The sequence below is a fragment of the Nicotiana tomentosiformis genome, chromosome 3 (genome assembly GCF_000390325.3).
Source record: "Nicotiana tomentosiformis chromosome 3, ASM39032v3, whole genome shotgun sequence".
In the NCBI taxonomy this organism is placed as follows: domain Eukaryota; kingdom Viridiplantae; phylum Streptophyta; class Magnoliopsida; order Solanales; family Solanaceae; genus Nicotiana; species Nicotiana tomentosiformis.
In genome coordinates this window covers 148,678,076-148,702,185 of record NC_090814.1, presented here as the reverse complement: position 1 = coordinate 148,702,185, position 24,110 = coordinate 148,678,076, and the positions used below count along the sequence as shown (strand labels likewise).

The window sequence follows — 24,110 nt, the reverse complement described above, 5'->3', positions numbered from 1 at the left end:
GGATATATGTCATTTTGTTTTCAAATGATACAATCACTTTTATATTTTAATAAATTAATTAGGGAAAAGGTGCAGATAACCTATAACCACTTATATTTCAAAGACTATAAGAACTTCACCAAAAAATTCAATACGGAGGAATGAGCCTTATGTTTCCAGCAAAAATATTTAAGGCTTAATGCATAACTGTGACTATTATAAATTATAACTATAATGAGTTTATATTGATTGTATATTCGAATGCTAAATTTGCAAGGTACTGTAAAATCGCCTACATATTTGATAATTTTACTTTCAATGAAATACATCATGTGATGGTAAAAATATTATTACTAAATTACCTTAATAATTATCTATCATAGTATGTAAAAAGGTCAGAACATATATATACGTTAGAATATTATCTTTGTCCTATAAGAGATGTAGCAAATAAAGACATACCTTCCCAGTTCTTTATTTCACTGGATACAATTGAAAAAAATATTTTACTAAACACTGCACATAAAGTTAATGCAAAGATATGAAAATATGAATGGGTTTAGATGGATGTAAAACTTATCTTTGTATTATCATCCAAGACATTTTTCATTGTACTTGATCTCATTGTCTGCTTATAACTTACATAGTCTTGACATAGAAGATTATGAATTGAGCAATTCGTGCTGATAACGTGTTATAAAATAAAAGCAACTTAGTAAAACATGAACAAGACATGTTGTTATGAAATAAAAGCAATTTAGTAAAACATGAATAAGAAATAGAGATAGAGAGAAGGAAGGGATTTTCTTCTTCAATTGTGTGTATTTTCCTATCTATTACAAGGCCTTTATATAGGCATGAAAAGTGAAGAAAAATATGTCATTGAATATGTCATTAAGCATTTGAGAAGATCATGGAGGAAGAGTAGACATCCACCATAATTTGATTTTTCTTATAACAGAAAAATAATTTTTTGGAGAGTTCCGAAATTCAATTTCAAGTGAAATGTAAAATTTTCATGATCAAAAAAATGAAAATTTCCGAAGAAAAGTGAAATTATTTTTATGGCCAAACGGGTGCTAAAACTGTATAATAGCAATTAAATCAATCCTTAAACCAAGTGTGAGAACAGCAGTCTGGTGAAGATAAACTGTTGGGAGTAAATTTAAACCATTAATGAAAACTGCATTACTCTTTGTTTTCTACACAACTATTACTAACATCAACAAAATTTCTTAAAGCCACTATACACACTCACAAGTCATAACTCATAACAACATAAAAATAATTCCAACTTGACATAGGACTAAATCCAAACTGATAATAGCTTTCTTTTTTTGTACTAATTAGACGAATATTAGCCAGAATAAAAGATGGTCTAAGGAGTATAAAATGCAGGGCCACACTTGCATCTCCAGCCTTCTGGCTCATAATTAGTGTACTGAACTCCAACTCGACCTGTGTTGGTTGGCACTTGTATGGCTTCACAAGGCATACATCCATAGCATTTGTGTTCGCAACTCGGCGGACTTGATCCTATCATTTTCTTCTCTTCTTTACTCATATCACTATATTCCTCTGTTTCTTTCACTTGTCCTTGTCCTTTATTGCTCATGTTTCCCTTTAAAAGAAAAGGCAGAAAAAACTTGTTAGTACATTTCAATGCATTAATCAAGAATATAAGAGAAAACGAGTCAAAGGATGTTAAAAGTTACCTCATTTGTACTCAGTTTGTTCTGCAAAGAATGGAGATTTGGTGCCAAAGGCCTGCTTCTAACACAGATTAAACAAAGTGCGAATATAATTAAGACAAAACTGAATAATTTACTCTTCATTTTCTATCCGCACACCAAATGTTTGTATAAATGAGGCAGTGAAGGTCCGAAAGAGAGAGACAGAGGGAGCAGACAAAAACAGAGGATTAGAATAATTGGAGTTTGATCATTTGGTTCACTTCAAAAGAAGTCCATATCATGATAGCTTTATAACAAGATGATAGTAAAAGATGAGAGACTCAAAATTCTCAAACTCCCATTTCCCAAAAAGCAATCCTTCCAAAGCTCCTTGGATTTTTCTAAGGCTTCTCTCTGAATTGTATTGGTAAAAACGAAATCTTTACTTCTCAAACAAGTGATTCTACTCTGGCAAAAAGCCTACAACTTTTTCTTTCAATTTTTATTCTTAAATTAATAGTGTAACAGTTGTACTAGTCTTATTTTGACAACTCAATTCACCTTATGATTAATCTATTTTTCCCCCTCATTTCTTTGTTCCTTTAAGTACACGTTGCTTCAAATCTTGAATAAAACTGGAAGTAACCTTTTTAGGTTCTGAGTTAAACCTGAATATACAGCAGCCTATAAAAATTGACAGGTTATTTAACAGGAAAAATTGTGGGTGCCTAGACTGCAGAGCCTCCTATTCCCCCTTTTGGTCATATTCTGAAACTGGACAAGAAAGAAAATCTTTCTTTAAATTCTTTTCTGTTTTTAATTCATGAAATTAGTACACCGTATCAATGTGTGATATATTCATAGCCAGTTTGGCAAGCTGAAAAAATACTTATTTTGAATTATTATTTTTTTCACATGTGTTTTTCTCAAAAATATTTTTGGTGAAAAACAATTTGTATTTGATTAATTAATTTGAAAAGTTATTCTGAGCAGCAATTAGTGTTTGACCAAATTTTTAAAAACTGTTTCTAAGTGTATTTTTCTCAAAATTATTTTTCAAAAAAATATTTTTTGAGAGAAGTTACTTTTTTCTGTTTCTACTCAAAAACACTTTTTTTTTCTTCCAAAAGCTTGGCCAAACATTTCAACCTTAAAAAAAAAAACACTTTTTTCACTTTCAAAGAAGCTTGGCCAAACATGCTGTCACTACAAACAAAAAAATTTAAATTTTGTGTTGGTGAACAAAACTTAAACAGAAATAAAATGTATGAATAGTTAACTAATTTCATGAATAGGCGAAGCACTATAACCAAAAAAGCTTCTTCTCGTTATTCAAACAGAAGAGCTTGATTTTCTATTGGACCAAAGAAATGAACCCCTCCATTGACTTTTTAGCATTAGCCTGGGCTAAATGTTAAACTATGTGAAGTAAGAGCAGCTGATAGCAGCATCAGCATTGAATAATGAGTTCTCCTTTTCAAGTGAAAAGTGCAATAAATAAGGAAAGAAGAATGAAGAGCCAATAATTAAACAAGCTTTTTATTTGTTCTTTTAACATTTGAGGTAAGAACTGCGAATTTAAACCTGGGAAGCAAGCACATATAAAAGGAAAGCTGATAGGTACAATTCAATGCACACTTTTAAATTTCTTTTGCCATAGTACTAGCTGATGAGTGGCAGTGAAATAGCATGTACAGACAAAATCAGGTAGTAGGATATACTCGTAGGTATTATTTTAGTACGTATTAGTAATTTGGTCAGTGTGTTATTGCAGGAAATGGTTATTAGTGAAAATGAGGTATTTTTGTGGGGGTTAAAAGTATGCAATGAGACAAAGTCACAAAGGTTAGTTAAACAACGTTGTGTATATTTCAGAGTGCTGGTTTCATTTTGGTACCTTTTTTATAAAATATATTTTTATTGACGTCAATCAGCGAATGATTTGATGATACACTGTGGTCTCTGTCATTCACTTCTCTGTTCAAGATTTTAGGTCTTCTTATACAGTTTGATAATATATTGGTCTTAAAATAAAATAATGCATTAAGGAGAAAAGAGGCTATACACCAAAAGACATTTCACTACTAATCCCCGGTCCATAATGAGTGATATTTTAGCCTTTTTATTTAAGTTTCAAATAAGTGTTCTTTTACATAATCAAGAAGAAATTAATTTTATTTTTCTAAAAAATTTTCTTATTTACATATTTCAATGTGTCAAGGTAACAATTAATTAAAGATAATTTAATGAATATATTTTTTTTTCTCTTAAAGTTCGTATTTTTTTAAGGGGTTTGCCAAAAACTAAAAAGTCATTTATTATTGACAAGAGGGAGTAATATTTTGGTGCATCTAGTTCTTTTATCCAACTAGCTGGCCATCTCGTCCCATTCAAATTCTGTCTGAAATTTGTTGTTTTGATCTTTCTTTGTGCCTATTCTCACATAGGATTATTTGGTATGAGATATAAGAATAGTGCTGAATAGGGTGTATTAGCAAGGTTGGTATTAGTAATGATGATATTAGATATGTTGAGATTATTTCTAATCCACTGTTTGGTTTGGCATTGCATAATTTTTTTAAAAAATTAGTTGTTTATAAAAATACCCTCTATATTCTTTAACTTTGGACATTTTGAGGGATTTAAGGGGCAATTACGTTTTTAACCATGCTTATGCAAGTATTAAAAACCTTATCACTGCTAATACCATGGTTCGTTATGTATTAGTTATACATAAGATAATACCAAATAGGATGTATAATGTATTAGTTATACATAAGGTGAAAAAATATACCAAACAAGGGATTAGAAATGCACAAAGCTAATGCTTGCATTATTTTTTTTAATACCTCCTGCCAAATGACCCCTTGTGCATTAAGCAACAAATCAGTGATGGTAAGAGGACATGTTGCGTCTAGTATAATTTTTTAAGAGCTTAAATTATATACATCGACAATATAAAAAAAAATTATACCATCAAGTCACTCTTTTTTATTTTCAAGGTTACAAATCTCGTATTTTAAGGGGACTTACTTGTAAATACCTATTGTCTAAAAAACTTATTATCTGATGTATTATTTAATTATTTTTTAATTTTCAAGGCAAGAAGCTGGAGTAGCTCAGTTGGTTAGAGCGTGTGGCTGTTAACCACAAGGTCGAAGGTGTTGCGGAAACCAAATGTATATAGTGTGAATGAGTCACAACTACTATACCAAAAATTATGACAACCACTAAATAATAAACAAGACAATAAGACAACAATAAAAGAACACCAGAATTTATGAGGTTCGGCCAATTTTGCCTACTTCCTCGAACACAATCAATATTTTATTCCACTCCAAAATTACAAGTGAAATAATACTAAAGAAAGAAGATACAAATGCCTTAAGAAGATAAAAAAGGCAAATGAGAGGTGTACTTAAATCCTAAACATTAGGCCTCCTTTTATAGGGTGAAATTCCCATTCAAAATTGTCATCCACCGATGTGGGACTTTTGACAATTTCAACAAATCTCCACCTTGGCAAAATTTCACATCTTCAATTTTCTCTCAATAACAAATTTTGGTTGTGTCTTCATCTTCAATCTTTAGTGTTCAACAATGTTGATCAAATCCAAACAATGTTGAAACTTGACCGCAGTCACTACTTTTGTGAGCATATCAGCAGGGTTCTCCGTAGTATGAATTTTCTTCACCGTGACTCCACCTTCTTCTATGATTTCTCGTACGAAATGATACCAAACATCAATGTGCTCCGTCCTTGCATGATAAACTTGGTTCTTCACTAATTGAATAGCACTTTGACTATCACAAAAAATTATAATATTTTTTTTTGTTCAATACCAAGCTCCTTTAGCAACCCCTGAAGCCAAATTGCCTCCTTCACAGCCTCTATAATAGCCATGTACTCTGCCTCTGTTGTAGACAAAGCAACTGTTGACTGCAAAGTAGACTTCCAACTAACTGGTGCCTTTGCAAAAGTAAACACATAACCAGTAGTTGACCTTCGTTTGTCCAGATCACCCGCAAAATCTAAGTTACAATATCCAACTACAGACTGATTGCCTTCCTGCTCAAAAACTAACCCAACATCTACAGTACTATGAATATACCGTAGAATCCATTTCACAGCTTGCCAATGCTCATTTCCTGGATTATGCATATATCTGCTAATAACTCCAACGGCTTGTGAAATGTCAGGTCTCGTACAAACCATTGCATACATCAAGCTACCAACAGCATTTGCGTATGGTACCCTTGACATATACTCCTGTTTAGTTTCATCCTTTGGCGACATAGTAGTACTTAGCTTAAAATGGGGAGCAAGTGGCGTACTAATTGGCTTAGTCTTCTTATCTATGCCAAAACGATGTAGTACTCTCTTCAAATATTCTTTCTGAGATAAACAGAGTTTCTTTGAAAGTCTATCTCTTATTATCTCCGTGCCAAGAATTTTCTTTGCCTCACCCAGATCCTTCATCTCGAACTCCTCCTTCAGTTGAATCTTCAACTTATTAATTTCTTCCGAATTCTTGGAAGTTATCAACATATCATCAACATATAGGAGAAGATATACAAAGGAACCATCATTAAGTTTACGTAAATACACACAATGATCGTATTTGCTTCTCTTGTACCCTTGCCGCAACATAAACTTGTCAAATCGCTTGTACTATTGTCTAGAAGATTGTTTCAATCCATATAACGATTTTTCAAGTTTGCATACCATATTTTCTTTTCCAGCAACTTTGAATCCTTCTGGCTAAGTCATGTAGATTTTCTCCTCTAAGTTTTCATGTAAAAACATAATTTTTACATCCATCTGAACTAGTTCCAAATCCAACTGTGCTACCAAAGCCAACATAATTCTAATGGAGGAATGTTTTACAACTGGAGAAAATACTTCATTGTAATCAATTCCCTCCTTTTGAGCATATCCTTTGGCCACCAATCTTGCTTTGTAGCGAACATCTTCTTGGTTAGGAAATCCTTCTTTCTTTGCAAATACCCATTTGCACCCAATTGCTTTCTTTCCCTTCGGGAGATTGGCCAATTTCCATGTATGATTCTGATGAAGGGACTGCATTTCTTCATTCATGGCAATCCTCCACTTATCTTCTTCTGAACTTTGGATTGCGTCTTTATAAGTGGTAGGAACACCATCAGCTACAATTGAGGTTGCACAAGCAACCGTCTCTATAAGACGAACAGGTTTCGTTATTGTCCTTTTTGGCCTGCTGGTTGCTATTGATTCAAGTTGTTGTCGAGGTTCCTGAGTTGGAATCTCCCTCTCTATTGGCTCTTCTTCCAGAGGGTAATCTTCATGAGTTTCCTCCTCTGCTTCTTGTGTAGGAAAAATAAATTTTCCCTCAAACTCCACCTGCTTTGATGCACCACCAGTTTGTTTGACATCTTCAACTGTCACTTTATCTGTTATGGCAGATTCATCAAAGGTAACATCTCTGCTGAATATAATATTCCTTGTCTCTGGACACCATAAGCGGTATCCTTTGACTCCAGAAGTAATCCCCATATATATAGCCTTCTTTGCTCTCGGATCCAATTTTGACTCTTTCACATGATAGTATGCAATTAAGCCAAACACGTGCAAAGAGTCATAATCTACAACAGGTTTTCCATACCATTTTTCAAATGGTGTCTTGCCATCAATAGCAGCAGATGGTAGATGATTAATGAGGTGGCATGCATATGTAATTGCCTCAGCCCAAAATTCTTTGCCCAAGCCAGCATTGGACAACATACACCGTACCTTCTCCAGTAAAGTCCGGTTCATACGTTCTGCCACTCCATTCTGTTGTGATGTATGTCTGACAGTGAAGTGTCGGACGATGCCATTATTTTCACAGACCTTATTGAAATGATCATTTTTGTATTCACCTCCATTGTCTTTACGAATACACTTGATCCTCCTGCCTGTTTGATTCTCCACCATCGTTTTCCATTTGAGAAAAATTCCCAACACTTCATCTTTCCTCTTCATTGTATACACCCACACTCTTCGGGAAAAATCATCAACAAAGGTTATAAAATTGTGCTTCCCACCCAATAAAGGTGTTTTAGAAGAACCCCAAACATCAGAGTGTACATAATCCAAAATGCCTTTAGTATTATGGATCGCTGTACCAAATTTAACCCTTGTCTGTTTCCCTTTGACACAATGCTCGCAAAACTCCAAGTTGCAAGTCTTTACGCCTTTTAACAATCCTTGATTAGATAAAGCTTTCAAGGATTTTCCTCCAGCATGTCCCAAGCGCATGTGCCATAGCCTGGTTGCTTCTGCCTCTTTGTCATCACTGGATGTCACTGTTGCTGTCCCAATAACTGTGCTACCACGATAGCAGTACATGTTATTGTTCTTCCGATTGGCCTTCATTACCACTAGTGCACCGGAGCATATTCTCATCACTCCATTTTCTGCAATGATTTTGAACCCTTTTGATTCTAGGGCTCCCACAGAGATGAGATTCTTCTTCAAACCCGGTACATATCGAACATCTGTTAATGTTCTGATCATTCCATCATGGCTCCTTAATCTTATTGAACCAATGCCATATGAGGTAAGAGGGCTGTTATCCGCTGTGTGGATGACTCCATATTCTCCTTCTTGAAAATTCACGAACCAGTCCTTGTTGGGACACATATGGTAGCTACAAGTCGAGTCCATCAACCATATGTCTGATGATGTTGATAACTCTGTTGTAACTAATGAAAAGTCTGAATCATCACAATCAGCTACATTTGAATCCATAATGGCCTTTCCATTGTTATTTCTGGCCTTATTCTTCAACTTCGGACAGTCTTTCTTCCAGTGCCCCTTTTCTCGACAAAAGGCACATTCATCTTTGCTGGGTCTAGATCTCGACTTGGATCTTCCCTTCTTAGTCCTCATTTGATTTTGAGGACGACCCCTCACAATTAGTGCTTCTCCTTCTCCGCCCTTCTGTTTTTCTCCCTTTCTTTGTTCATAACTGTACAAAGCCGAACAAACTTCTCTGAGAGAAATTTCGTCATTTCCATGGAGTAGAGTAGTTTCAAGGTGCTCGTACTCATTAGGAAGTGACCCCAACAACATCAAGGCCAAGTCACCATCATCAAAAGTTGCATCCATATTTTGCAAATCTGTGACCAACTTATTGAAACTGGTGATATGTTCATTCATTGTGGTACCAGGAACATAGGTGAAGCGAAACAGTCTCTTCTTCATGTACAATTTATTTTGACTGTTTTTCTTCAAAAATTTATCCTCCAGTGCTTTCCATAATTTACTTGCAGAAGTTTCCTTTGTGTATGGATATTTCTGCTCTCTAGCAAGGTAGGATCGAATGGTACCGCAAGCAACACGATTGATAATTTTCCAATCTTCTTCTCCAATAACATCTGGCTTCTTTTCTTCAATGGCAAGATCTAGCCCTTGTTGAAAAAGAACATCTAGAACCTCGCCTTGCCACATCCCAAAATGTCCTGACCCGTCAAAAATTTTTACCGCAAATTTCGCATTTGACACAATTCTTGTCATAAGCGAAAATGCCAACGATGACGTATTATTGACACTTGATGTAGATTCTTCTTGTTTACTGTCTCCCATTTTGACACAAATATTATTTAGTAGCTGACGACACAAATCAAGATTATTTCCTTTCTGGTGTGGAAGATCAGACTAAGCTGCAACCACAGAGCATACTCAGACAGAACCTTGACTCAGTTACCAAGATAGATCTTTTCTGATGTGGAAGATCAGACTATGCTGCAACCACAGAGCATACTTAGACAGTACCTTGGCTCTGATACCAATTGTTGCGGAAGCCAAATGTATATAGTGTGAATGAGTCACAACTACTATACCAAAAATTATGACAACCACTAAATAATAAACAAGACAATAAGACAACAATAAAAGAACACCAGAATTTACGAGGTTCGGCCAATTTTGCCTACTTCCTCGGACACAATCAATATTTTATTCCACTCCAAAATTACAAGTGAAATAATACTAAAGAGAGAAGATACAAATGCCTTAAGAAGATAAAAGGCAAATGAGAGGTGTACTTAAATCCTAAATATTAGGCCTCCTTTTATACGGTGAAATTTCCATTCAAAATTGTCATGTGGGACTTTTGACAATTTCAAAAGAAGGTTCACCCCCTTTCTCTTGCGAAAATTTTGTTTGTTTTCCTCTTTTTCGGCTCTTCCTCTTGCAGTAGTTGTTGGGCTGGACTTTAGAAGATTCTGGGAAATAACCACAATTTCATAATGTTGAAATGGTCATGATAAGTGATAACTTGTACCAGTGGCAAGCAATGGATTTTTATTTTTGTGGCAAGCAATGGATGACGTAGTTTTATTACACTTTTAAATGACGATGATAATAATAACAACTTACTGTGACTTTTTGTCGCTCTTTTTAAATTACGTAACTTTTATATAAACTAGACCAACGATAAATGATTCCAAAATAGAGTCAAATGACGGAGTAGAAGTGGTAGTAGTAAAGTTAATGAAATTTAGGGATATTATTACTTTTAGCCCGTGCCACAAACTATTTATATTTGATAGCCGAAAAAGTGTATAAAAGTTGTATAATTTTTATATATAACATACATGATGTATATTATATATACAAAAAATATATAAAATTTATATATTTTTTCGGCTATTATTTTAACAGCGGCTATACATTGTCATTTTTCGTGTAAGGAGAGCAAGCACATCACATAAATTCACATTTGCGTATTTCCTATTATATGCCACGAGATCATTTATGTCAAGTAGTATTATTTTTTCCGAATTATCAGTTTTCTCACAATATTAATACATATATTTGATAAAAAAAAAATCAACGAAATGGTATTGCGTAATACCGCTTCATTATAAGTGCATCCGCCCCTGTACACCACTCGCCAGAAGATCTTAAAAATTTCTAGAAAACCTACATTGAAAAAAAAAAAAAAAAAGTAAGTTCTTTATTCTATTATTCAAATTTTTTTAACCATTTGTTATTCGAAACTCACTTGACTCTACTAATCCAAATTGGGATGCGTAGAGCCCACTTGAAACAGGAAAAGAAACAAAATAGAAGTTTAGGGAATAAGAGAAAAGTTGGAAGAAATTAAAGTATAACATTCTTCCATTCATAGCAACCCAATGGAAGGATCAAACTTATTCAAAGGTCACGTACAATAAGCTACAAAAATTGACCTTTTATTCTTCCAATTACAAGTCTCTCTCTCTAGCTCCTTTCTTGTCCAAGTAGTATATAGTATTGCATTGATAATGCTTTTTAGTTGCACTATATGGTTCAATTAAGAAGAAATGCATATTGAACTAAGAGAAAGCAAAATGGAAGCACAAGAACCAAATCACAAGCCCATTTCAGAAGAAGCTCTACGTATCCTTGAGGAATTACGGTTATTTCTAATCTCCATCAATATATAGTAGTATTAGTTTTGTGATTCTCGTATCTGTATAAATTTTTTCATCATCTAATTTGAAGGTCATTTTATTAAAAACAATAAAAGAAAAAATAATACTCTATACTGCTATTAAAATAATAGTCGATATATATTTTATACACTTTTACAATTACATGATGTATATAGTTTCGGCCGCATGCTAAAATTGATCTTTGTCAAAAATAATATAGGTGGAAGGCATTAGATTTTGCAGCTCTTAGACAAAGCTCTATGTCTTTTTTTGACATTGGAAAGACAGAGACAACGGTTTCACGCTGGGCACGGGCAAAGACCATGGCTTCAAAGGTATTCTTTCACTTAAGACTTCAATCATTGTTACAATAACTTACCCACACCTACCTTCTTTTATAATCATGGTATTATTAGGTTGGAAAAGGCTTGTTGAAGGATGAGAAAGCTCAAACATTATATATTAAGAACTGGTTAGAAGCTGTAAGTGAAATTAATGAGTTCTTATTCTGAAATTCATCTCTTATACTAATTTTCTTGACAACATTTCTTTTATGCAAATTAAATTCAGATTGACCCACGCCACCGCTATGGTCTCAACTTACATCGTTATTACGATGTATGGTACAATACCGAAAGCTCACAACCATTCTTCTACTGGTATAATATTGACACTATATATACAACCAAAAAATGTTCTCTTGATATTTCTACTAGCTCAATTATATTAACTGGCTGACTACTTATATATTTTTGCGTGCAATATTTCAAAAAATACAGGCTAGATATTGGTGAAGGAAAAGAAGTTAACGCCGAGAAATGTTCAAGGAGTGATCTACAGTCCCAATGCATCACGTATCTTGGACCAGTAAGCCTTTATTGTCAACTAGCTAGTATGATTATAAATCGGAGTCGTAGTCAGAATTTAAAGTTCATGAATTTTGAAATTAACATCAAACTCATAATTCATTTTAACTATTACATTCACAATTAACTATTTGTATATTATGAATTTCTTCGTAAAAATATAGAGTCTAAACAAAAGTTACTAGATTTATGAGAATCCTTAGCTAACATTCTAGCTCCGCCCTTGTGCTAAACATGATCTCATCGAGTACTTAATTACATTACCACATGAAAAACACATAGTGTATCTGTTACGGATACATTGGTCACAAAATTATGATAAATTTATGATGGAATTCATTAATGTTGACTAAATTTGTGACGAACAAAAGGATTCGTGACAATTGCATCGCAAATTGGTGAGAATGAGAGTCTATCAAAATTATGTCACAAATTTGTGACCGAGCTATATATGCATGTCATAAATTTGTGATGAACGAGGAGATTTTGTCACGAATTTATTAACAAGATATTTTCGTTTTATAAAAATAAAGTCTATATATCAGTGACCGTCACGAATTTGGGATGAAAATGGGAATTTTGTCACAAATTTTACTAAATTTATAAATTTTATTACTAATATCGTTGATTATAAAGTTCAATTTGTGCATTTAAATATGCAGAAAGAGAGGGAAGCATACGAAGTAACTCTGGAAATTGGAAAGCTAATTTATAAGAAAACAGGTTCTTCTGTCGACACTAATGTTGAGAGTACACAATGGATATTTGTGCTCAGCACCTCAAGGACGTTATACGTTGGACAAAAGCAAAAAGGCAATTTTCACCACTCAAGTTTTCTAGCTGGAGGTGCTTCTCTTGCATCTGGAAGATTGGTTGTCTCTAGTGGGGAGCTCGAGGTACGTTAGCGTAACGATTTAAATTTATCACTATCGATATTCGATATTGTGAAAATAGTCATTAATGCTTGCATTAGGGTAGTCTGTCTACATCACACTCCAAGTGTGCGACCATTCCCCCTACGTAAAAGCGAGATTTTTTTAAGCAACGGGCTTTCTTTACTATCACTATCAACTGTAACAAGTCATGTACGCTCTTTCGCAGAATACCAATCTATGTTTGTTATCAAAAGTTTGTTGTAATAAGTTTTTAGTAGTTAACTTGGTGCATGATCAATCAGTTTAATTTCTGCTATATGCTTTAGAGCTTTTGATATCTTTCTTTCTTTAGATTATAACAACATAGGAAATAAATCCTATGTAAAGAAGAATGAAGTTCCAAAATGGTGTCAATAAAAAAAAGAGTAATCTTTATATAATTAGTCGGCCAGATTCATCATTTATTTTTTTAGACGGTAACGGTATACATAAATTATAAACTCATTATATATAATTATATACAGATTATACATGAATTATATATATCGCTATTTTTAATTTAAGGAGTTGGTTGACTGTTTTTAGGTTAATTCTTAAAAAAAATATTGTGCTAGTTTTTGCAACATATACCAGTTTGTTGTTTATTAGTCCTTTCTGCTTCTTGACAGGCTATTTGGTCATACAGTGGTCATTATAGACCAACAGAAGAGCATTTTGAGGAATTAATAAGCTTTCTTAAGGAGCACCATGTTGACTTGAGCAATGTTAAGGTCAATAGTAATTGATATTCTGCTGAAACATTAATTTTGTTTTAAATTAGTTAATCTACAAAATATAAATTAATGTGAGGGATTAACTAACTGTAATCCTTTTTTTTCTTTATGTAGAAATACGCAATAGATGATGATATCCCTCCGGGGATCGCCACAACCGACAACGACAAGCTAAAAGTCTCAAGCTTTGCAAATGAAACAAAAGATGATGGCACTAAAATTTCCACTAATGAAACCATTCCACGTGCTGCCTAGCCCAAGGATCAAATTAACTAAGTAGCTGCAAATAAAAAATATTTTTGACTAATCTAATTTAAAAAAGAAAAAGAAAAAGAAAAAGCATAAAATAAAAATTTTAATATAGGTCGCCAGTTGCAAAAGCGACCTACATTTTGGAAGTTCTGCAATGTTTTTTATTAGGTCGCCATTAATGTATCTCACCTTCTAGCTCCGCCCCTAATTACAGAGTTGCTGCAAAGAAAAATGCAAGCAACTTCGTGTAAACACAAGTAAATACGATAGTAACTTTGAATGTCTAAGAAAATAAATATTTTTGTTCCCCTTTTTAACACAGTTGGAGTATTTTTGTTGTTTTATCCCAAACATGTTTTGTTTTAAAAATAAAACAGAATAATCAAAACATAAAATAGTTCTCTCACAATAATCCAGACCTAAAATAAAGGCAAAAGAAGTAAAAAATAATAATTTAGTCCAAACGCCACCTTTACCTCTGTTTGCATATGTCTATGGAAATTTGAATCTAAGATGCAAATTCAAATCGAGTTCACTTCAAACTTTATTTCGTGACATGAATACTTGAAATGCCATTTTGAAATCTTGGAAATTTGAAATTCTCTAATAAATGATCAGATGTCACGCTAAAATAGAGCAAGATATAAAGAGGAAGGGACACCAGCTGATTCAAAAGACAAGTCTTTTTTTGAAGTTATTGCCCGGTGGAGATGTCGTTTGGACATTTGTCATTAACTTTCATTACTTTGAACTCTCAATATTTCACACAGCATTTTCTTACCTTCTTAAAAAATATTTTCATGCGCTATTTGGTTAATTCGAATTCTGATTGAAAAGTCGAACTTAATTAAATATTACCTATCAAAGTTGATTCTATTCTCAATACTCGAATTCAATACCTATAATTAAAGATAGAAGAATACTTATGGTGATAACATTTCCCTACCTTATCAATGCATCATACTTTCATTCAGTAAAAGGACAATAAACCAATAATCTTTTTATTTGAAGACTATTTGATCTTAACATTTACATTTTATTGAATGACATAAGAAACATGCAAAACTTTCATCATCACGAATATTTTTTGATACCTTATAGTATATAACTTATTCAGAAATATACTTTAACTTCTTAAATCCGATGTCCAATCTTCGAATAAAATAACTAGGCACGCGAAGCCAATTTACCAAATCACCCACGCCGTAGTGGTGGGCATAATACCAACCGAACCGAAAAAACCGGCCGAACCGAAAATTTCGATTTATTCGATTTTTCGGTTTATTCGGTCGGTTTGCGGTTTATAATTTTAAAAAGTTCGGTATTCGGTTTGGTGGTCGGTTTTAATTAGGGGCGAACATACAGTCATATGTATGGGTTCCCGGAAACCCAGTAGCTTTTGTGTAGATGCTGTATTTGTATTAAAAAATCTATTGAATATATAACAATAATTATATGGGAACCCAATTCCAAAATGCATTTCTAGTCCAATGGTCCTGGAATCCCGATGTGGCCCGCTTCCCTTCTTGGTGATGCAAGTTTGAGTCCACTTTAGTCTATTTTTTAAATAATAATAATAATAATAGATGACTAAAGTGAACCTAAAAAGAAACAACCATGTCAAAAAAGTCCCCAAAAGTTGCTTTGTCCCAAATACCCAAATCAAAACATTGAAAAAAAAAGTTAGGGTTTCAAATATCTTGTTGAGACTTGAGCCTCTGGTTCTTCGTTCTTCTTCAATTTTGACTTTTCTTTTGTTGCCTATCAAAGACAAGCAGTGATCCATTGTAGGTCCTCTCTCTCTTTCATATTTTTTTTAATTACTATTTTCCTCTTATATTATATTATATGAAATAATATTTCTTAACTATTTTTCTCTTATATTCATCTGTAATATTTAGTTTGTGTCTTATGATTTGTAAGGGCATTTTAGTGAGACTCGATGTGATCAAGAGATTTTTTAAGCCGCAGACCTCTTCAGGTTCTACTTCTAGTTCTCCTTCGCTAAGCTCTCCTTCCTGTCCAGTGATTAATGATAATATCAATTCTTCCTAACCATCACACAAAGATATTATATTGGATCAGAATCTTCTTAAACCTGATCCTGGTGAAAGAAAATAAATTTCAGAATTTTTTCCTAATCTACATTACCGAGTGAGAAGACATTACATTCAAAAAGGGCCTTGTCGGTCTCGCAATTTTATTTTTTCAAAAATAAATTTTGGTGAAAAATTACGTCATTTTAATCCGGAATGGTTTAATACTTCATATTCTGGATGGTTAGAATACAGTATTAAAGAAGATGCAGCATTTTGCTTATGTTGTTATTTGTTTAGAAATGAGATAGGAGAATATGAAAAAAAAGTAAGTGATTCTTTTACAAAAGATGGTTTTAGGGCTTGGAATAAAGGTATAGAGAGGCTTAACGCACATATGGGTGAATTGAATAGTGTTCATAATCGGTATTTCAAGATGATGCTAGATTTATCGAATCAAGCACAATCTATTTTAACATCTTTTGATAAGCAATCCGAGAAAACTAAAGGTGAGTATCGGGTTCGCCTGAATGCCTCAATTGATGTTGCAAGGTATCTTTTGAAAGAAGGAATGTCTATTCGGGGTCACGATGAACGTGAAACTTCTACAAGAAGAGGCAACTTCTTGGATCTCTTAAAATGGTATGCAAATAAGAAGGATGATGTAAAGAAAGTTGTATTAGAAAATGCTCCAAAAAATGACATTATAATTTGTCCAAATATAGAAAAAGACATTGTGAGTTCTTGTGCGAAAGAAACACTGAAAGCAATTGTTGAAGACTTGAACGGAGATTACTTTGGGATATTGGTTGATGAGTCTAAGGATGTCTCTCATAAGAAACAAATGACGCTTATTTTGCATTATGTCAACAAAGAGGGTAAAGTTATTGAGCGATTCCTTAGCATTGTTCATGTTAAAGATACATCTGCAAAGTCATTAAAAGAAGCAATTTATTCTTTTCTTTTGGAACATTCATTGAGTAAATCTCAAATACGGAAACAAGGTTATGATGGAGCTAGTAACATGCGGGGAGGAATTAATGGTCTTAAAACTTTGATTATGAATGATACTCCTTCAGCATATTGCATACATTATTTTGCTCATCAATTGCAATTGACTCTTATAGTTGTTGCAAAAAAAATTATGAGGCCAAATAATTTTTAGATATTCTTGTAAATGTTTTAAATATTGTTTGGGGTTCTTTTAAGCGTAAGGAGATGCTTCGAGATGATCAAGCAGAAAAATTAGAGGAACTACTAGTGCTTGGTGAAGTTCATACAGGAAGCGGTTTAAATCAAGAATTTGGACTTCAAAGGGCAGGTGATACTCGGTGGGGTTCTCATTTTAAGACAATGCGTAATTTTATTAGTTTATTCTCATCAATTGTTCATGTACTTGGAGTTCTTGCAATTGACGGTTCAAATTATCATGAGAGATCAATGGCAAAAAGTCTAGTGGATGACATAAGATCCTATGACTTTGTGTATATGTTATATTTAATGTTGAAAGTATTGGCACTTACATATGATTTAAATATGGCTTTGTAAAAAAAAGATCAAGATATTGTAAGTGCAATGAAGCTTGTTGGTTTCGCAAAGAGACAATTGCAAGATATGAGAGATTCTAGATGGAATTCTTTGATAAAAGACGTCTGTTTATTTTATGTCAAGCATGATATTGTGATCTCCGAAATGGATATGAATTATATTCGTGAAAAGTCAAAGCATAAGAAATCAAGTGTTACATATTTTTATCATTTGCGTGTAGAGGTTTTCTATGCTATTATTGATTTGCAACTTTCGGAGCTTAACAATCATTTCAATGAAGTAAATACTAATCTACTTCTTGGTATGGCTAGTTTGAGTCCAGATAATTCTTTTGCAAATTATGATAAAGACAAGATTATAAAACTTGCTACACACTATCCGAATGAGTTTACTGATTCTATACTTTAGGATCTTACTTTTGAGCTTGACATCTATAATGACTATGTGCGAGAGGCGGGCAATGAATTCTCTAACTTGAAAAGATTTGGAGATCTTTCAGAGATATTGGTTAAAACAAATTTGCACATGATTTGGAGACTTGTTTATTTGCTTGTGAAGTTAAGTTTGATATTGCCTATCGCTACTGCAACGGTAGAAAGAGCTTTTTCTTCGATGAAGTACGTTAAAAATGACTTGCGAAGCAGAATTGGTGATGAATTTTTTAATGATTGTTTAGTTTGTTATATAGAGGATGAAGTATTTGAAAGTGTACCTAATGATGCGATCATTGATTGTTCTCAAAACATGACAAGTCGTCGAGTACAATTGTAATGATAATATTTATATTCAATTATTCATATGTTGTCTTTAAGTATTTTGTTATTTTCTAAATATATGTTGGATATTGATACTCGTTCCTTAATTCGGTTATTGTAATATATTGACTTAAAATTACGGTAGGAATCCATATACTTCAATTTCTAGATCCGCCTCTGGTTTTAATGGTTCAGTTTTCGATTAAATCGAAAAATTAATCGGACCTCTGCAATAAGTAGCTGACGACGAGAAATCCAAAAGAAAAATACAAGTTGTAAAAAACCCAGAGCCATTTCACGTTGATTCCTCAGGGGCACGAAGTAAAGCAAATATTATAATGAAGAAATGATTGATTAATTATTTTATAGTAATAATGAAACAAATGAAAAAAAAAATGTCCAGTTCTCAATTATATGTAACAAATCATGTGCAAGTTGCTTTTATTCATTATTTGTGCATCTATTATTTTGAGGATTATTTTTGTGTTGTAGATGAATAATCTAGTTCACATGTTACATGGCATGCTTTTATGCTATAGCAGCCCTTAATTTTTAAATACTAGTGTCGAGTTGACTTAAGAATAATGGGCAAATTACTAATGAAAATAGTCACTTTCACTTTAATATATATACAACATATTTTTCTTTCTCTATTTGAAATAGAGTGAATGGGCAGTTTGTTGTTCTACCCAATTTTTTCTAGCTATGTTTTTCGCTATTGACAGTAGAAGCACTTGCATCGGCTGCAAAAAGTAATCTATTTTCGTTATTTTGTACTATTTTTGTCATGGCTTGAAACCGAAAACCGAACCGAACATGAATAAACCGAACCGAAGTTATATGGTTCGGTTTTGGTTATTAAAATCACAAATCGAAAACCGAATTAACCGAATCAAAATTCTACAAAACCGAACCGAACCGACCGATGCCCACTCCTATCACGTTGCACCTATTGGATTTTATCTAATTAGATAAGAGGTGTGAATGAGAAATGAAGGGAAAAGATTTAGAGGAAAACGAAAAGTTTGAAGTTGTTTTCTTTACTAATGCAGTTTGTCCCTCATCGAAAATAGGAAAGAAAATCTTTGTGGTTATATAGAGAAACACATCTTCTAGTACTTTCTGTCCAACGAAATTTGTTTACTCTCTCCTCTCTCTTCTACATTAGGGGTGTTCATAAAAACTCGAAAAATCGAACCAAACCGAAAACCAAACCAAACCGACCAAAAAAACCGATACTTTTTAGGTTTGGTTTGATTTTGGTTTTGAATTTTAAAAATCGATTAAATTTGGTTTTGTTTTGGTTTTAATCAAAAAATAAACCAAAAAAATCCGAACTAAATCGACTATAGAAGTAGCTATTTAAATTTATTATTATACCTATATATATATATATATATATATATATATATATATATATATATATATATATATAAAGTTTCTAAAATCGACTATAGACGTAGCTATTTAAATTTATTATTACACTTATATATATGTATATGTATATTTTTATATAAAGTTTCTAAAATTTTATGGTACATATTAGTCGTTTATATTTTTAGTCTAGTTTTTTGCTATTAAAATAATTTAATTCTTTGCCTTTACATTCTAGTTTGATTGGAAGTTTTCTTTTGCTAAGTACAAGAATTTATTTCATGTTAAAAATAATCGATTTTTAATTGAGTACTTAGATTATTCATCACTAGTTGATTCAATTATCGTCAATATATCTTGGTAAATGATAGATTTTTTAAACAACAATTGGTTTGATAATGTTATATTGAAAATGTAGTCTCTGGAATATCTGTTTGGTAGTGTATGTCTCATATTTAAGAAAAAATTCAAAAAATAACCGAAAAAACAGAAACCGACCAAAACCGATAAAAACGAATCGATAAAAAACTGACTTAATTGGTTTGGTTTGGTTTCAATATTTGAAGAACCGACTTACTCTGTTTGATTTCTTTTTAAAAAAAATCGATCCAAACCGAACCATGAACACCCTTGTTCGGCATTAAGTAAAGGCGTGGGGACTTACTTTGATTATTAATTGTACTTTACACGCAAATTTATATAAGGCATGTTTTAACTACCTTTTTTCCGGAAATTCCTTTCACTTTCCCACTAATATTCGTCGTATGTGTCAGCTTAAACTAAGGGGGGAGGGAGAAATGTCAGCTTATTACTACGTCGTTCCACTTTCCACTAACTATCCGTTACAACTTTCCTCTTTTTCCTTATCATTTTCGAATTTTAAAATTTAAAACCCAAGAACCTCCATATATCTGTAGTAATTAAAACTCCACAATCCCTTCGAATTCTCAAATCGCAACGTTTCTCTTTAATTTTTCAGACAGCGTTTTCTAAAACCCCTTTGTCCCTCTTTACTTCTCTGTCTGTTCTGTACTCCCTCAAATCAAAAGTACCAGTTCACCTTTTTTTCAAGGAACACAAAAACATGGGTGGTTCAGGGAAGTGGATTAAATCATTAATCAGCTCAAAAAAGAACCAATCCAACGATCCTGTAAGCTCGATCGCTCGCATCTATGAGTTGAATATTTCCTTACTCTGGTTCTATGATTTTCTTGACATTTTTTGTTAATTATAATTGCGTAGGAGAAAGGTGGTATCAAGAGTAGAAAATGGAAGCTGTGGAGGAGTGCTTCTGGAGGAATAGCTATGTCGTCCTCGAAAGGTGTAAAAGGTGGTGGCCATTTGGGAGATTCAGAAGGGTCAGAGTCTTCGTTCATGTCCGACACTACTTTGGCTGCTGCAATGGCTACTGTAGTCAGAGCTCCACACAAAGATTTTATTGTTGTGAAAAAAGAATGGGCTGCTATTCGAATTCAGGCTGCGTTTCGGGGTTTTCTGGTAATTTTTATGTTCTCCCTTTTTGCAATTATCTCCACACAAAGATTTGTTTTGTTACTTAGATATGAACATGAAAACAAAAACAAGAACATACTCATTGTAATCCCACAAGTGGGGTATGAAGAGCTTAGATAGTATGCATACCTTTCCCTCGTAGAGAAGCTGTTTCGAATAGACCCTTGGCACGAGCAAAAAATGAGGAAAGAGCAGTAGCAGCAACAAATAACGAGAACAAAATAAAATATAACAAGGCGGAAGGAACAACATGAAGATAGAAATCTACAATATTAGAATACAAGACTGCCACTAATAGCACGGTAATTGTGCGGAAACCCGCATAACTACCTATTAACCTACGACCTTAATCTTTGACCTCCACACCTTCCTATTAAGGGTCATGTTCTAGGTGAGCTTAAAGCAAACTCATATCTTGCCTAATCAACTCGCCCCAATACTATATGAATATGAAAAGAAAAGTATTTTTTTTCATTAATCTAGATGAGTGTATAATCAGGAGCCAACTTTCTCTTTCAAAGATATGAAAAGAAAATGAATTTTTTTCATTTAAGTGTTGGGAACGACAAAGCACAACTTTGGAGAAAATGTTGCTGAAACCTGAAAACAGAACCAAGAAAAGTTGCAGTTCTAGAAACACATCTAGATGAGTGTATAATTAGGAGGCAACTGTCTGATAGGATGTTGATCGACAAAAGCTTACTCGTAGTTGAATGATAATACTTCCATTGCCAAGACCAGAGGTGGACTCAGGATTTGAAGGTCGGGGGTGCACTTTTGGATTCAACCAAAATCTACTTTATATATAGGGTGCCCACTACATATACATGTATACATGAAACTTTTCCGAACTTTACGGGTGCCGGTGACCCCTCTCAGTATAACATATGTTTGCCTCTTGCCAAGACCAAAAAACTAGACCTAAAACGCATTACAAAGTTAATTCCTTATGGTTTTCATGCTCGTCTGAGATGAGCTTAAATAGAGCGACATGATCAATGTTGATTCATACAACCAAACCCAAGTTGCTTGGAATTGAGGCGTAATTATTGTTGTATGGTATTCTTGATCTCAAATTTTCAATGTAGAGACATTCCCATGCTATATCCTTGTAATTGTTTCCTCCCGCTTGACCTTTGGCGAATGGTTTATGCAGCTAATGAGTTTTTTTTTTTTTTGTACTGATCGAAAGGCAAGGCGTGCATTAAGGGCATTGAAAGCATTAGTTAGGCTACAAGCTATATTTCGTGGACGACAGGTGAGAAAGCAAGCTGCTATGACCCTCAAGTGCATGCAGGCTCTCGTTCGAGTTCAGGCCCGAATGAGAGCCCAATGCACTCAAACATCCCTTGAAGGAGATGCAATGAAAGGATCTCTTGCTGATAACTCTAGCCAAGCTGATCCAGTTAAGCAAGCTGAGGTATCACTAGTTTCACATACAAATTGGATTATTAGTGTTACATGAAAGTTTCTAACTTTGGCTTTCTCAGGGTGGATGGTGTGATAGCCCTGGCACAGTGGATGAAGTGAGGTCTAAGTTAAAAATGAGACAAGTCGGCGCAATAAAGAGAGAAAGGGCCATTGCATATGCACAACAGGTAATGTATTTGTTTTCTAAAACATCTTATATGACAGTGGTTTATAATTAGATGTAATTGTTGTCTAACTTATCTATTTCAGAAACTGAGAACAAACCCAAGCCCGAATTCAAGAGCAAGGAAAGTGGAAACCTTAAGTAAGATTAAGGCTAACGGGGATTCAAATTGGTTAGAGCGTTGGATGGCGAATAAGCCTTGGGAAAGTAGATTAGTTGACGAATTCCATACCGATGCATCGGGGATGACCCCAAGTTCTAGGAAGCATGAAGATTATGCGGTTGGATCAGAGCGAAGTTCAGTGAATATTAGACGAAATAATGTTTCTACCAGGATATCTGCAAGAGGACCAATGAGTTGTCAAATTGTCAATTCATCTTCTGAGCCTTATTCGGAGTATTATCCGTATGATGATAGTACGTCGTCTTATTCATCCTTGTCAACTTCTGAAGAAGGAAATAGCAAGAAGCCGAGTTACATGAATCTCACGAAGTCTATCAAGGCAAAGGTTAAGCAGAGAAACACCAATTGTTTGTCTCAAAGTATGCAAAGGATTTCAACTGATAGCTTACAATTCAATAGGAAATCAAGCCCACTTTCGAGGGTGATAGCAAGGAGAAGTGCTGATTGTGATCTTTATTCAGTTGACCTGTGTAAGGATCTCTACCCTCCCTCAAATGCATTCTGATCAACTAATTAAATTAGAAAAATGAGGGCAATCGATGTTATAGAAGGGGGTGTCGTTGGTAAATTTTCTTTGTTCATTTTACGCAACAGCTTGTTGTCTTGATAGTGAAGGAGTTTATTTTGTTTACAGAATATTAGTCTTAATCTATACACAGTCGCATTAAGTGAGTTTTTACTAGCTATGGTGAGAGACTCTAGAAGTTTGAGTAACAATGTCAAGAGTGATTTTCATGTATTATACTGTGTGATATTGAATGGTTGTTTTGGACAGTCTATTTGTCTCTGGTGTGATGTGAATAACTGTGTAAAGGTATTCAACAGTTGAGTCTATTCTATCTCTATTTCCGTATACGGTCGAAATAGATTTCGGCTTTCGTACGATCGATCGAGGTCAAAACGTAATAGATCGGAGTAAGACTTCGAGATGGGTTCCGAAGATGGTACAAACAAGCTTCGAGCCCGATGGACTGATCAATGTCGAGCTCGATATTATTATCAAGCTCGAATCTAAATCGAACTATGATTCAAAGTAAAGTTATCGAGCTTATGATCCAGAGACCGACCAACACTGACTCAGAATCAATGCAAGGATCCGAGTCAGAATCGAGCTCAAGTCAAGATCGAGAGCTCGAGTCAAGACCGAAAACTCGAGTCAATATCGAGCTCATAGACAAGAGCCGTTGCAATCCCACTAGAGGAGAGAATCCTGGCAGGAATTATAGAAAAACTGATTTATCATGGGTC

At 33.8% G+C, this 24,110-nt stretch overlaps 3 protein-coding genes and 1 pseudogene across 3 annotated transcripts; all 4 read left to right on the top strand.

Moving 5' to 3' along the window:
* The first annotated feature begins 10,966 nt into the window (after window positions 1-10,966).
* Window positions 10,967-13,862, top strand: LOC104098013 (IQ domain-containing protein IQM5-like; annotated as a pseudogene).
* A 2,430-nt stretch (window positions 13,863-16,292) lies between these two features.
* Window positions 16,293-17,443, top strand: LOC104098016 (uncharacterized). Its single transcript, XM_009604665.2, has 2 exons — window positions 16,293-17,021; window positions 17,105-17,443. Exons 1-2 carry the CDS (start codon window positions 16,293-16,295, stop codon window positions 17,441-17,443), a joined length of 1,068 nt encoding a protein of 355 aa, XP_009602960.2.
* Window positions 17,444-17,470: 27 nt separating this feature from the next.
* LOC138908658 (uncharacterized) lies at window positions 17,471-17,851 on the top strand. The gene has a single exon (XM_070199339.1). It carries the CDS (start codon window positions 17,471-17,473, stop codon window positions 17,849-17,851), a length of 381 nt encoding a protein of 126 aa, XP_070055440.1.
* Window positions 17,852-20,494: 2,643 nt separating this feature from the next.
* Window positions 20,495-23,635, top strand: LOC104098014 (protein IQ-DOMAIN 8). Its single transcript, XM_009604664.4, has 5 exons — window positions 20,495-20,722; window positions 20,815-21,069; window positions 22,277-22,504; window positions 22,575-22,682; window positions 22,765-23,635. The coding sequence occupies exons 1-5, from the start codon at window positions 20,657-20,659 to the stop codon at window positions 23,365-23,367; spliced, it is 1,260 nt and encodes a 419-aa protein (XP_009602959.1). The 5' UTR covers window positions 20,495-20,656; the 3' UTR covers window positions 23,368-23,635.
* Window positions 23,636-24,110: the final 475 nt, after the last annotated feature.